Source organism: Pteronotus mesoamericanus, unplaced genomic scaffold (assembly GCF_021234165.1).
Source record: "Pteronotus mesoamericanus isolate MK-2021 breed Mesoamerican mustached bat unplaced genomic scaffold, CSHL_Meso_final contig_347, whole genome shotgun sequence".
Taxonomy (NCBI): domain Eukaryota; kingdom Metazoa; phylum Chordata; class Mammalia; order Chiroptera; family Mormoopidae; genus Pteronotus; species Pteronotus mesoamericanus.
In genome coordinates this window covers 3,714,932-3,728,908 of record NW_026555137.1, presented here as the reverse complement: position 1 = coordinate 3,728,908, position 13,977 = coordinate 3,714,932, and the positions used below count along the sequence as shown (strand labels likewise).

The following is a 13,977-nucleotide window of genomic DNA, read 5'->3' as shown; positions in this document are numbered from 1 at the left end:
ATTTTAAGCTGTGTGTTTTCACAGTAACTGATTTTTTTTTGTTTTGTTAAAGACTTTTATTTATCGACCAGGAATTGAACCGGTTACCTTTTGATGTGTAGGCTGATGTTCATTGGGTATGCAGGCCCCTGGGCTACACTGACTAGGGCTGCCATAGCTGAGCTTTGCCATAGGTTTTTTACTGGACCAGAGGGTAAGCCTGGTTTGATGTCGCATTGGATGTGTAGTGTCTTCATCCAGTGCAGTGGCTGCCTGTGGACCACTGGGCATCCTCAGGACACTTTGGAGGAGTGTTGAGGCCAAAAGTATTTCCATCCTAATATCAAGTGGCTTTTCTCATGATTCATCAGTCCACACAGAAACAGTGGCCCAGCCCGTGAGCAAGGTCCATGATCTCCGACTGTCCGTCCCCCCTCCCCCCGTCCCCTGTTTTCTTCTCTTCCTGAGGTGCCATGCACGTCTGTCCCCGCTCTGTGGAGGGGGTGGTGACCGGGCTTGCCTTCGGGACTGTGTGGAGGGTTCAGTGTGTTAGCCTAGGTTGCGTGTAAGCTGCTGAGACCAGCCTGTCACAGAGGAGGTGCCCTGCGGACGCTTACTAGCGGTCACCTTAGGATTTTGTCCCCACCTCTTAGGTTCTAGGCTTAAACTGTTTGTGGCAGTGTACTTAGGGTTTCTCAACTTAATTATTTTGTAAACTAATATCAGGGCCTAGAAAGGGATTTGTGGTTTTTTTAGGAAAACAAAACTAAATGGTTGGAAAAACCATTTAGAATGGTTTGGAAAGTTGCTTTGAGAAAAAGTTAGAGAATGTATGGTGACCAAAGCAGTTGTAAAACAGCTGAGAAACTTAAAAGAAGTCTATGCGGTTTCTGTACTTAGATTACTTTTAAAATAATCAGAAGTCAAAAATAAGGCCTTGTAGCTTCATGAAATTATTAGTGACTTACTATAACTTATAGCATTTTTAATTAAAGTAAAATATCTAAGGATGTTCAATTTTAAATGAATTCCTTTTTTTTTTTTAAATCCTCACCTGAGGACATTTTTTCATTACGGAGAGAGCGAGCTTGAGCTTGAGCTTGACCCTGTGTGCGCACTGACTGGGGAGCAGACTTCCACCTGGGACGCGTGCCCTGACCATGGACCAAGCCCGAGGCCTTTTGGTTGACAAGACAATGTTTCTGTGAACTGAGCCACACTGTCCAGGGCTAAAGGATTTCCTTTATAAAACCAACTTTTTCGATTCATAGATCAGCTCTGTTCGCTGTTGTGCTGGAGAAGCGAGTCCTTCCTGTAGTTACTGCAACAGAATGGCAGAAATAAAAGGCTAAAAAGATCACACAGGATTGTGAGTGTGATTCATCGAGCTTAGAAGACTCAGGGCGAGAAAACACGCACGGGAACGCCAGCAGTCGTTCGCACACTCTAAGGACAGCACTGCAGTGCGACGTTGTGGTCCTGTGCTCATGAGCCCCACAGCTGTGGGCAAGAGACGGTCGCGTGAAGAATTCTGAGGCTCTTGCCTTGAGGACGCACAGCGCGTGCCTGTTGGCCTGTTCTCGCTCCACTCTTGTCACTCCTTTTCTGTCCACAGGGACCGGGTCGTGGCCGTTTTCGTGCAGGGTCCTGCGTGGCAGTTCAAAGGCTGGCCGTGGCTTTTGCCTGATGGTTCACCAGTTGACATATTTGCTAAAAGTAAGATTCTTTTTTTTTTATTACTAATGCAGTATAGGAATGTTCTTGCTTTATTTAAGATGAAGAGCCCCCTGTGTCTCTGCACATGAGATATGTATATTAAATGTTTCCTAGTAAGTTAACATATATAGTGTTAACTTGTAAGCACCTGTGAAATATTTTAAAGCCTTTTTTTTTAAATTAGTATTTTCTGTATATATGAACTATCGCATCCCCCAACATGAATAATTTTAGGCTGCTTTAAAATCATTAATATTATTGCACGTCCATACATTGTAATTTAAATTGATGGCCAGCATATATTTTTATTGTAAGTTCCCCAATGGGAGGAACCTTACCTGCCTTGTTTATTACTCTTGGTTCATCAGCAGAAGAGAGTATTGTGTAGGGGAAGCACTCAACAGGTGCTTCCTGTTGAAGAGTGGCTTTTGTGTGGCTTATACCCTTTAGTGACCATATATTGGCAATAAAAAATAGATTAATTTAGCCTGTGTTTTTTTGATTGTTCTTTGCTGATAGGGAGATTTCAATTATTAAATTCTAGTACCCAGTTAAGTTAGTAGCATAGAACTACTTTATGAAAAACATTCTCATGAAACAAATGTTTATTAAAAATGCCTACTCTGTTATGAGTGTGGGTTTTGCTGCTGTGCAGTCCAGCCTGAGCTTGGCAGTCTCTGGTTTGTTAGTGGGTCCACCATTCTTCCTGGCTAGAAACTGCCCACGCGCGAAAGATGAGTCGTGTAAGGGATTCTGGTATTTCTAACATTGAGATTGCTTCATATGTTATTTCTGGAACTTGAGTGAAACAGAGAGTTGATAAATGAAAGTGAAAAGATAGACATTGAGAATTTTAATAAAAAGTAAAGTATCAGTCAACGTGAATGCTTTGTTTTAAACCTACTTGCCTTGTTGAACAGAAATGTAAAAAATATCAGAATGTCTTCAAGATATAAATGCTCTCTAAATTTCATTAAAGAGTGTAATGATGTTTTAATTGTTGTTTTGTTCAGATTGTTAATTTCTAAAATTTAGGTAAGAGCTTAGAGACTTACTACAGTTACTAGTAATGATTTTCTTCCATGAATTAGTCTCTCTTCTACCTTCTTTGCCGACTTTTCTGTCTGCATTCAAAATGAAAGTGCTCTTGCCTCTTCTATCTTAAAACTTACAAAATGAAGTAGACCCTTCCCCTTGACCTCACCTTTCCTTCTGGCTCCTTCTCCTTCTGTTTTTACAGCTAAGCTTTTGAAAGAATTGTCTCTACCAGCTCACTTTCTTCTCTCCAGTTCCGAATCCACCGTGATCTCATTTTCTTGCCTTCCACTACACTGTTCCCACCAAACTTACCAGTGACCCAAATAGTGAATAGGCACTGTTAACCTCCTCATGAGAATTTGACTCTCTCGACCTCATTTTCTCCTTTTTAGAATGTTATTTTCCTATGACTTGTTATGCTTTCTCAGACTCCTTAGCTACTTTTCCTCTGGCTTCCAGCCATATATTTATGTTCTCGCTTCTCTTCTCCTTTAAGTTCATGTGTCCCCCCACCCCCCTCAACGGAGCTCTCATGGCTTTTCTTCAGCGTCCTTGTCCTCTGCGTCTCTAGCTTGGTGTTCTGGGCTCCTGGGCTCCAGGGCTCAGATGACCAGGCAACTCCAGGGAGGTCCCCTGGTGCATCTGGCTCAGCCTGTCCTGGGGGCAAGTGATCCTCCTGAAGCCTCCCTCAGCCCCAAACTGCCTTTTCCGCAGTTAGTTTTAAGTGATTTGTCTCAGTCAGAAACTGAGGAATATATTATCTCTTCCTTTTTAATTGGTCCCTTTGCTGATTTCTCTCGCTCTTCTAGTCAGTCCCCCCTGCTTCCCACAACACATTGAAACAGCAGTGAAAAGGGGAGAAAACAGGGTATTTGGGAGCATCTGTATGGGTCTTGGTAAAAAACTACATTTTCTTTGTATTGCATAATAATTAATTACAAAGTTTTAGAGATATTACATATTGAATTATATAAAATTGCCAAATAAAGTCTTTCCAGAATTATGAGAAATTTGAGCTTGTAACTGGATATCACTTTTCCAAAGTTATTTATTCTTTGAGGTGGCTACATACATGTGTGATCAAGACTTTTAAACAGTGATTTCTTCAAATTTTTGCTAGTTAACATTTAGAAAGAATTTTTATTTAATTTTTGTATTATTTGTCCATTTGACATGTCTTCGTTGTATCTACTAAATGTTATTCAAGAGTACTGTTTTAATTTTGTTTGCTGCTTTGTTCCCACAAAATAACTGTTGACAAGATTCGTGCAGTTTGCAGAAAATGAACAGTTCTGGATTGTGTGAAGTATTTTGCTTTAGTAGTCATTGTGGCTTCTTATTAAAAAAACTGGTTTATTCTTTACTTTTTGCTGAGGCTTATAACCTTTAAGTCTTCTTTTTTAATAAGAAAAATATTTTGTGGTAATGTCTTGGTGTAAGCTTGCTTGCCACAATTGTTTCATGCTAATAAAATACTTTGTATGATGAGAGAAAACTTATGTTTCTTCATTGTGGCTTAAACTTTTGGACCCTGATATTTCAGCTTTAATTTAAAGATTTGTCTCTTCTGTTGGAAGAATAAATATTATATAAACTAAATCCATTGAAATTATTAAGGGGAACTGTATGCCTTTATTGCTTTGGCAAATCATTTTAAAAAATGTATGTATTTTTAAGAATGACCTAAAGCAATCATATTGAGAAAATTAGAAAAGGGAACCATATTGAGCAGAATAGGAGATAGTGAGATGTGACTTATTTTTTTAAACTTAAAAACAATCAAAAAATATTTTTTTACCCATAAAAAGCATTTTAAAAACGGGTTTTCTGAAATCATGACATAAAACCCTATAATGAATTCATTAAATTCAGTTCATTTCAAAATGAGTAATGTGTCTGATGAGAGAACCTTCATTTATAAATGCAGATAATTTAGAAATAATGTTTGTGGTTTTTTGTGAGCACAAATGATCATCCATTTGGGATTTCCATCAAGAATTAGACCTTGACTGGCTTTTCACACCACAAGCCAGTAAACCAGCAAGCATTGTGGAACAAACGATCTTTAAAGTAGCTATCAAAAAATTAACAAAGGTAATCATTTTCTGTTTAAAAAAGCCCTAATACTGGATGATAATCGTGAGAGTAAGAGTCACATCTTATGTTAGGAAAAAAAGTAAAAAATTGAAAGAAAAGCTAACCGTCTTCCATGTCATGTGCACGTGTAGACGACGGTTCCACTAAGGATAAGTCATTTAATTACTACATCAAGGTAACTTTATTGAGAGGCCTCCCATTTTGGGTCGTCCCCCCGGCCCCACCTGCCCTTTTCATCATTTCTTACCAGGTCCCGTTAGTTCTCACTCCCTGAATACCTCTTGAACGTTTTTCTTGCCACACATACACCTTCTCCCCAGTCCATCACACCTACCTTTGGATTCCTGTGTTATGTCGCTGCTCTCCGCTGAACACTTCGTAGTGCCTCTCTGTGTCTGTTAGAGCGCGGTCCGGACTCCTCAGCGTGGCCTGTGAGCCAGCACTGCTCCGGACCTCGGTGGGCTTACCTCTTACTCCTGCTCTCCGTTAATCGCTGTGCACACGTGGCTCCGTTAAATGTCCTCAGATTCCGGGGTGAACTGTTTTCTCTTTGGGCGCGCTCTTACCGCTCAGTGGGTCACTCGGCCTGAGTCAGCCTAGTCCTTGCTCCACCTTCAGGGCTTAGGTTAGATACCGCTGCCTGTGCCAGCCTTTTCTGAATTCCGTGGCCTGGGTAAGCGACTCGTGTGTTTCCACGAGACTCTGCCTTTCTTTGTCATGTTGTATTTGAATTGTCTTTCTTATTTTTCACCGGGCCATATGCATTGTATCTTCTCGTTTCAGTCCCAGTGGCTGGCATGTATAAACAGCCCTCAGTAAATATTTGTTGAATTGAATGTTTTTGAGGATGCCACAGTTTCTAGCATCAATTTTAAAAATCACTTTGGTTATAATGATAGCTTTGGTTTGTAGAAGAGAAATTGTTTTATATTTCACTGTTTTTTTTAAAGTTATGTTGGGGTCCTAATGTCTGCAGTGGGGGTCTTCATTTTTTATAAAGTACTTTAATAATTTTGATTGCATTTTGAATTAAAAAAAATTTTCCTCCCATATAGTCAAAGCCTTCCACCTAAAATATGATGAAGTTCGTCTAGACCCAAACGTTCAGAAATGGGACGTAACAGTATTAGAGCTCAGCTATCACAAGCGCCATTTGGATAGACCGGTTTTCCTACGGTTCTGGGAAACGTTGGATAGGTAATTCTGTTTCTGAAATGCACTTACTTCTGCTTTATTGGTGTAATTTTCCTGTCTCTTCAGTTGGATTTTACATGCCTTAAAGTTGTGTACCATTTCTCCCCATTCCATTTTTTTTGAACATTGTTTAATTTGATACTGAGCTACAGTAAATAATTAACAAAAATCTTTGTTATATTGACTTCAGAAACACGTGGAGAAAGGGCTTCTCACTTGGTAGGAAGCACACTAAACTCTGAGTCAGAAGACCTGGATTTTACTCTGGATTCTGTGGTCTGGCTGTAGTGAGCTGTGTGCCTATTCTGAACCTTATGTTCTCTCCATCCAACGATTTGGATTCAGTGGTTCCTTTGGTTTTGCCAACACGAAAAGGTCTCTTAACTCTGGATTTGAGTTGTGGGTAGCTCATAAAAGGAATTTAGTTTTTGAATTTGTTTTAATTACTAGTATAGAGTTATCAAAGTCCTTTACAACAGTATCGGTTTTTGTGATTGGAACATTTAAGAACAACATATAATCAGTTTACTGCTACTGAATCTCTTGTTCTCTTTGAGGTGCCCTTTAAAATCTAACCTTCTTAGTCTAAGTCCCCCACTAAATATTATGGGTTTCCTCAAAAGCAGAGGTGATTGAGGTAACCCAATGATTAGAATTGAAAATGTAGTAAAAAGGAAACATGTATAATTCGAGCCAGAAGCTCTTCGATTATAAACTTTAATAAGAGGAATGTTTCTTCTAGTTTACTTCAAAACTAGAAGGTTATAGTAGCAAGTTTCCAGGGTATTTTTTTTTAAACAAAATATATTCCCAATATATTTTGGGAATAAACAAAATATAGTCCCAAAGGTTATAGTAGCAAGTTTCCAGGGTATTTTTTTTTAAACAAAATATATTGTTTCACTGTTTTAAAAAGTCAACTTGTTTTTACATGCAATATTGTAAAAATTTTAAAATTCTTAATAATCTTGTAAGTTGTTATTATATTATTTTTCAGGTACATGGTGAAGCATAAATCCCACTTGAGATTCTGAATTACATCATTTCCCCTTCTGGAAATCTGGATTAAAGAAGTATGGATATACCTTGATCTAAAGACTGACAGAGTCAAGCTTTATGAATTTATCAAAAACTTATAATGAAGAAGGTCACATCGATCAAAAGACCTCATTTGATGCTTTATGCTTCAAAGGGATGATGCCCATCATTCATATAAGCAAACTTTTTGGCATACAACTATTTTTTTAATATTAGCCTTCTAGTCTGTAATGGAAATTGTATATTTTGATAGAAGTTTTTTCTCCATTGGTTAAACTAGCATTACTTAAAATGTGTTTCTTTAGAAAATAAATACAGGTTATAAATGTGTGTATATTTAGAGGTTATATGGCTCTCTAAGCCATCTTGCTTCTGATTTTTCATTGCTCTATAATTCCTTTTATTGAAAATATTGTGTTATGAATGGTATTAAATTTTAGTTTCTGGAACTTGCAAAACCAAGCAAAGGGATGTGACTATTTTGAATGAATCAAAATGTCAGCCTGTATGTATACTATAGCTATACTTACTCTTTATTTAAAAAGGAATAATGAAAAATCAAGAACAATTCTTCAGCTTTGGTTGAACTGTTCAGCCTTTTCAAGATTTCTTTACTTATATTGAATACATTTAATGAATGTACATGCTTCTCACTGACTTTGGGGATTTTAAACTTAGAATGATATATTTCTATCTGTGATATCTTTCCACTTGAAACATCTCAAAACACAGATTGAAAACCTTGTAGGCTATAGTACTTTTTATTTTGGGATCCAGAGTATGATTGGGGGGAAGGAAATGTATTAGTCCTACCGCAGTGTAATTTCAGCTTCCTTATCTTTTCTCATAAATCCACCTTTGATTCTTAACTTCTGGGGTATGGGATTTTGAGTCTTCTGTCTCTAGGCATGTTGACCTCAGAGTCCTTATCTTCCATTGTCCCTAATATTGATAAACTCACCCAGGCACCAAAGAACACATTTGCTGAAGTAAGTGTCTGAACTGAAACAAGATAAAAACACTGGTATTTTTATGTGCATATTCAATATCGTATGAGATATAAAACGTATATTTTAACTTAGCAAGATATTTTACTACTTCTGTACTTTAGACAGTGTTGCATCCATGGTACAACAAATGAGCCTTTTCCTTGAGTCTTAATTTCACATTTTATTACTTAAAAGCAACTTGGCACCTTGATTTCCCTAAAGAGTTTTTACCATTAGAATTGTTGCTGATCGTTTATATCATCCTCTGTCCTCTGCGCCCCACCCCCCGCCCCCGCCCGTGATCTCTCTTATTTTTTTTGGTAAATATCTAACTCCTTCTTATGTTCAGCTGATGTTACCTAGCCTCATTTGTAAATTTAATGCCATCATAAAAAATGAGAAGCACTTAACTTATTCTTCCTGTAACCATGAAAGTCCATACCGATAGGGAATAGAAAAAAAATAACTTATTCATATGGAATTCACTAGGTTTTTCAGAAGAAAAGCAGTCAGCATTTAAAATTACTTAGATTTTAGAATATTTATAAGGTTTGACCAGATTCTGCCCCCTTTCTTTTATTCTCTGCATCCTCTTCTTGAAAATGAGAAAAATTTTTTTCACATTAGAATATCTCAGCATATAAATCTGTTTTCAAAATAAATTATGTATTGTATAAACTTTCTCAGTGATGAAATAGTCAAGGTCTAGAATCTGTGATATTTTAATGTAAGATTACTTGTTAAGACTACTACAAGTGGACATGAACTACCTTTCTATAAAGATTTTTAGTATTTATACTTATGTCATGTATGAAATTTACTTGATACAGAGTGTGGTTAAAATTGGGAACATCTACTTTAAACAGGATTTATTTTTCTATCTTGAATTTGCCTTATATGTATTCCAAGGCTTCTGGAAATAGTGTAAGGAACATCAGGAAAAGCACAGATATGCTGTGTCCTGTATTTTAAAGTCAGACCTTAGCATGTACTTATTTTCTTTGTCTTTTTCTTTTTTGGCAGTTGAGTCCCTTATTTAGGTCTATATAATTAATTTATAGACATTAATTCTTTTTAAAAAAACCCACCTCTCCGCCAATCACTATTCATTCTCTCTCAACTCCAGGTCCTGCGGCAGCACCTGTCACAGTGCCTTCCACATAGTAGGCATTCAGTAAATGTTTATACACATGAGTCAACGATGTATTTTCAGTGTGACAAAAAGTACTTTGTACTCGGTCTAGGAGTTTGAGAATACAGAATTCCAGGGAACGAAGAGGCATTCAAAGATGCTGTAATGGAAATGTAGTGCCCATTGATAGATTTAACCCGTAAACCCGTAAGTTACTGTGGCCAGGCCCCCTGTCTCGTCCCAGCAGAGTCAGGAAGCTGCATTGCGCTCTCCCAGGGTTGCTCTCCTGCGGTGGAGTGGAGAGAAGCGTGAGGTCTCTGTCGGCAGCTCTCCACCCCAACTGCCAGTTGGAGCGGCCTGGGGACCTTGGCAAAACGCCGTTTCTGGAATTCTGACTCTGATCTAATTTGTCTGGAGTGAGACCTGGTCATCAATGTTTCTAACAAGTTCTTCAGGTTCAGAAAGGATTGAGAATTACTGGTATTAAATGCTGTGTTTTCTTCTCCTTAACTGAGTTTCTTTTTTATGGCCACCCTTTGCACTAGACCATCCCCATTATTGGTGGTTTTGGCCTATGGTTCCACATGACAGATTGGTTTTATTTATTTAATATAGGAGTATTTTGCTGTTTAATATTTAAACAATGTTTAATATATTTCATTATAAACTAGTATTGTAGTTTATGATTTGTTTCCCATGTGTCCATATCCTTTACTGACTTTTTTTTTTAAATAACAGCAGCATGACGATTCATACCGAAATAACTAATTCATGGAAGAAAACTTCATAATTTTTAAGGTAGAAGGAAATAAAGTATTAATTTCTTATCTGCCATGCAGAATTAGAGTTTGCTTATGAAAGGAAAGAGGCGTACTTTTTAATTGGTCTACACAGAAAAGTAAAAGTAAGTTATTCATTTAAATTAATGATCTAATAAACATTAAAGGAAATATTTTTCCTAAATAAAAATTTTTGTGACTCCTAACAAAATTAAAGCGATGACATTGTTCTTTTTTTGGAGGGTGGGGAGGGGGTCTTTAGCTGTCATATTTCTTACTATATAGCGATTCCATTTTATCAGTGTCACCAACAGAAGCAGTGATGATAGGGTACCTGTATGTGGCCAGAAATGGAAGTGCCCCTTTGTCAGATAACCTGTTACTTGAGTCTTACTTGTTAAGCTAGTTTATAAAACTCTTTGTGACCAACGGTATATTTTATAATATTACAAATGCAACAATTACAAAAGCTGGTGAAAATGAAAACATGAAAATAAACCTAATTACATTAGCTTTAATGTTATTTGACTGAATTTTTATTAGTTACTAGATTTGACATTCAACTGGTTACTTTAATGGTAGTATATTCACTTTAGAAGTAAAAGGAGAAGTGACTGAAGATTTGGATTAGAAGTTTGAAAACGCCTTGTCCTGGCCTGTTCACCACCACATTGGGATATACACTGACCCTCAGCAGGGTATTTATATTAATATGTTGCGATAATAACTAAGAAAAAATAGAAAATGTGTAATATGAAGAATTATATGTAATAAATACATAATAGCTAGTCATACTTTTCAGGATCTTGCTCTGTCTGGGCTTGTATGTGTTATTTCACGTAGTGTTTTGAACAGTATCTTTGGAATTATAAATGTGTGCCATTTAAATTAGTAAGCCAATGAAATTCTACCACTAACATTTAAAACATGGGGGTAGGTGTAAGTGATCTGGGAATTTTTTGGCATTGAATTCCACTTTATCCACTTTAAATTTACTAAAAGCTACTTCACCTCCAACTTTGATGATGATGTGTAACATGTACACGGGGTGGGCACAGTGAGTGGCCACCGATTTGTACTTTCTCAAGACAAACAGGTCTTGAATGGAGGTTAAATTTGGGCCACGTGACCAGATAAGATGTTCTATTTCCTCTGATTCCACTTGAGTGGACTGGGACCCTCAAGCCTCAGTTGTAAATAGCACGTTGTGCTGTGCCTTAGGCGCCTCGTGCGTCCCCACGGCCCAGGCCCCGGGTGAGAGAGCCCACGTGCCGCCCGGGAGGCAGGGGCGGCGGCTGTGGCCGCGGACGGGGTGGGGGCCTGACGGCTGTTCTGAGTTCCCAGTTCGGTCAATGCGGGCGACCCTCGGGCACCCTGGGGTTGGGGGTCCGGCACTGGTCTGTTGGTCACGTCCGCACGTTCAACGCCCCAGGTGGAATCGGCAGGTGAAAACGTGCAGGTAGGTTTCTGGGGGCGCTGGGCTCTGCGCATGCGTGGAGCGTGCGGATTCGGGAAGGTCAGTGCCGCCTTGCGATGGCCGAGGTCTGCGCTGGGGCCGCTGAGGGTTCACGCTGAAAACAGACCAGTTCTCTGCATTGAGCCCCCTTCTCGTGAGTTCCATACTGCAGAGCCTCGGGTGTTTGTACAGGCGATGGGCTGCGCCTCTCCCGTGTCCCGTGGGTGACGCGGCCCTCACAGGTGAGCGTCGTCAGGACATTTTTTCATTTAAACAAGTTTCCAATCCCAGTTTACATTCAGTGTTATTTCGTACTAGTTTCAGGGGCACAGAGTGGCAGACGATAAGGTACTTGGCAAATGGCACCCCTCCCACCCATATTTCCAGTTCACAGCTGGCACGCACCCAGTTGTCACAATACTACCGACGACATGCTCTGTGCCGGACTTGGCGTCCCGTGACTGCTTTGTAACTGCCCCCCTGCACTTCTGCGCCCCTCTGGCTACCACCAGCCTGCTCTCTGTGCCTGCGAGTGTGTTTCTACTTTGCTCATTTCCCGCAGAGCCCCCAGGAACGTGAAGTCAGAGGACACACGTCTCCCCGCCGCCTGGCCTAGCGCTCGGAGAACGACCCTCCGCCGCAGCGCGGGCGCGGGCGCAGCCGGTAAGCCCGCCTTCGTGTTCGCTGCCGCGTACTCTTCCGTCGCGCGAACGCCGGCCCCTCCGGCCTGCTCGCCTAGGGGGCACTCGGGCTGCGTCCCGACGTTCACGTTTTACGTTTCGCGAACAAACCGCGCTTCCGTGTAAGCGAACGGGCGACAGCGTGGCCCTGCGAGTGGGCCAGGGATCCGGCCGCCCAGCGCCCTGGGCGAGGAGCCTCGCGGCCACGCCGGAGCCCCAGCCGCATTTAGCCACTCAGTGTCCGTAGGTTTCTTCTGCTGGGCGCGAGGTGGAAACGCTGCTCTTCTAAGGCCCAGAGGTGCTAGGATGGAATCGTAGCAGAGGGCCCAGGAAGCCTTTTCCCTCCCGTTTCCTCAGCCACTTGGCTTTTATATTTAATTATGTAAGGATCAGCGTTTACAGTGGGTTGGGAGACGTTGCCTCTCAGTTACCTTCAGCGACACCGAAATAGATGATCAAAAGTAGCCCCGGAGAAGGCTGTGGTGTTGAGCCTGCCCCGTAATTATTTGTAGACGGTTGGGCACAGAAGTGTTGCAAGTTAATTAACACTTCGCCCCTGTCCCGACGACCTGGGTTTATGGTCGGTGACGATGTACGCCGGGCTGAGGCTGGAGGAAACAAAACACCTGCGATGTTGTTGATCGCGTTCGGAGCTTCTCGGGCTGCGTTTGCCAGAAAATTCCAGGTGGGAGAACATGGGGTTTTACAACACAGACTGGAGAGAATGTGGTAATGTGTTTTCACAGAAGGGCGGCCTTCCTGGAGTGTACAGTGTTAAAAATGTAAATAGGGCATCGGCATCTGTCTCTCTTTTTAAAACTGTTAAATAACAAAGTCGTTTTTCTTTAAAATAGTTGGAAAGTTTATCAAGTCTGAGTGTGTGTGGCGTTCGGGGGAGATCGGGCGAGCGTGTCGGTGGCTCGATCAGTGCGTTCAGCCCTAACGTTTCTGGTGGTTTTGGCTGAGAACGGTTTTACAGTATTTACGTTTAGTTCTGTGTTTTCCACAACACACCGTTGGGTACAGAAGAGGTGGAAGGGTTACCGAAGATGCAATAAAGTGAGAGAGCATTAGTGGCGCCTGAAGCAAGTGGAAAGCGGAAGTTGGGGCGAGAGAAGGAGTCGCGCGCGAGCGCCAGCCTGGTCCTGGGGCGGCACCTTTGATCTTCCTCGCGCGCGCGGGGGCGGGCGGGGGCCGGCAGGGAGCTGCGTGCCCTTGTGCGGGCCTCGCTGGCGGAGATCCGAGGACGTGGGGGGGCAGCGGGGGAAGCAGGCCTCACTGGTGTCCTGGGAAGACCCTCTAGGCCCTAGGCGACGGGGGTGGGGCGGGGGGGAAGATAAGCAGGCAGACATTTCATTCAGCTGTTCACGGCGCACTTTGTTCACGGACGAGGGCTGCGAGCCCCGGCTGGACGGAGCACCGGGCCGGGCCCTCGTGGCTGCGGAGACCGAGGATGAGTGAGCGCAGGAATGTGCCAGACGGGAGCGAGTGAAAGGGGAAACGTGAAGCGAGGCAGAGCGACCGTGCCTGTCCGGGTGCGGGAGAGGCAGGGGCTCGCCGTTTGCACGCGGCCCGAGACGTCTCGGGGAAGGCGGGGGCTCGGCGGCGGGGGGCAGCGGTTTGGAGGCGAGGTGGCCACCCTCCAGAGGAGCTGTCGCGAGTGCCAAGGAGACTTACCGTGCTTATTGAAGCTTTGAGGACATGATGTTTTTCTAATTTGTTTCGGTTTGGGAAGTGTTATTTGTGAAAAGGAAGTTAAAGATAAAGTGAGACCGCTCGGAACAATTTCTCTGCTGACCAGGCACAATTCCTTGAGTCCTAAATCCCCTTTCATTTGCTTTAAAATATTTTCACATGAGGCATGTTGTGTATGTAAAAC

General features: G+C 41.6%; 1 protein-coding gene across 1 annotated transcript in view; it reads left to right on the top strand.

Moving 5' to 3' along the window:
* CDC73 (cell division cycle 73) overlaps positions 1 to 10,178 on the top strand; it is a 79,559-nt gene extending 69,381 nt beyond the window's left edge. The window contains exons 15-17 of the mRNA XM_054576573.1: positions 1,595 to 1,695; positions 5,886 to 6,027; positions 7,022 to 10,178. Coding sequence (XP_054432548.1) covers positions 1,595 to 1,695; positions 5,886 to 6,027; positions 7,022 to 7,058 — 280 coding nt within the window. The 3' untranslated portion in view covers positions 7,059 to 10,178. The remainder of the gene's footprint in view (positions 1 to 1,594; positions 1,696 to 5,885; positions 6,028 to 7,021) is intronic.
* Positions 10,179 to 13,977: the final 3,799 nt, after the last annotated feature.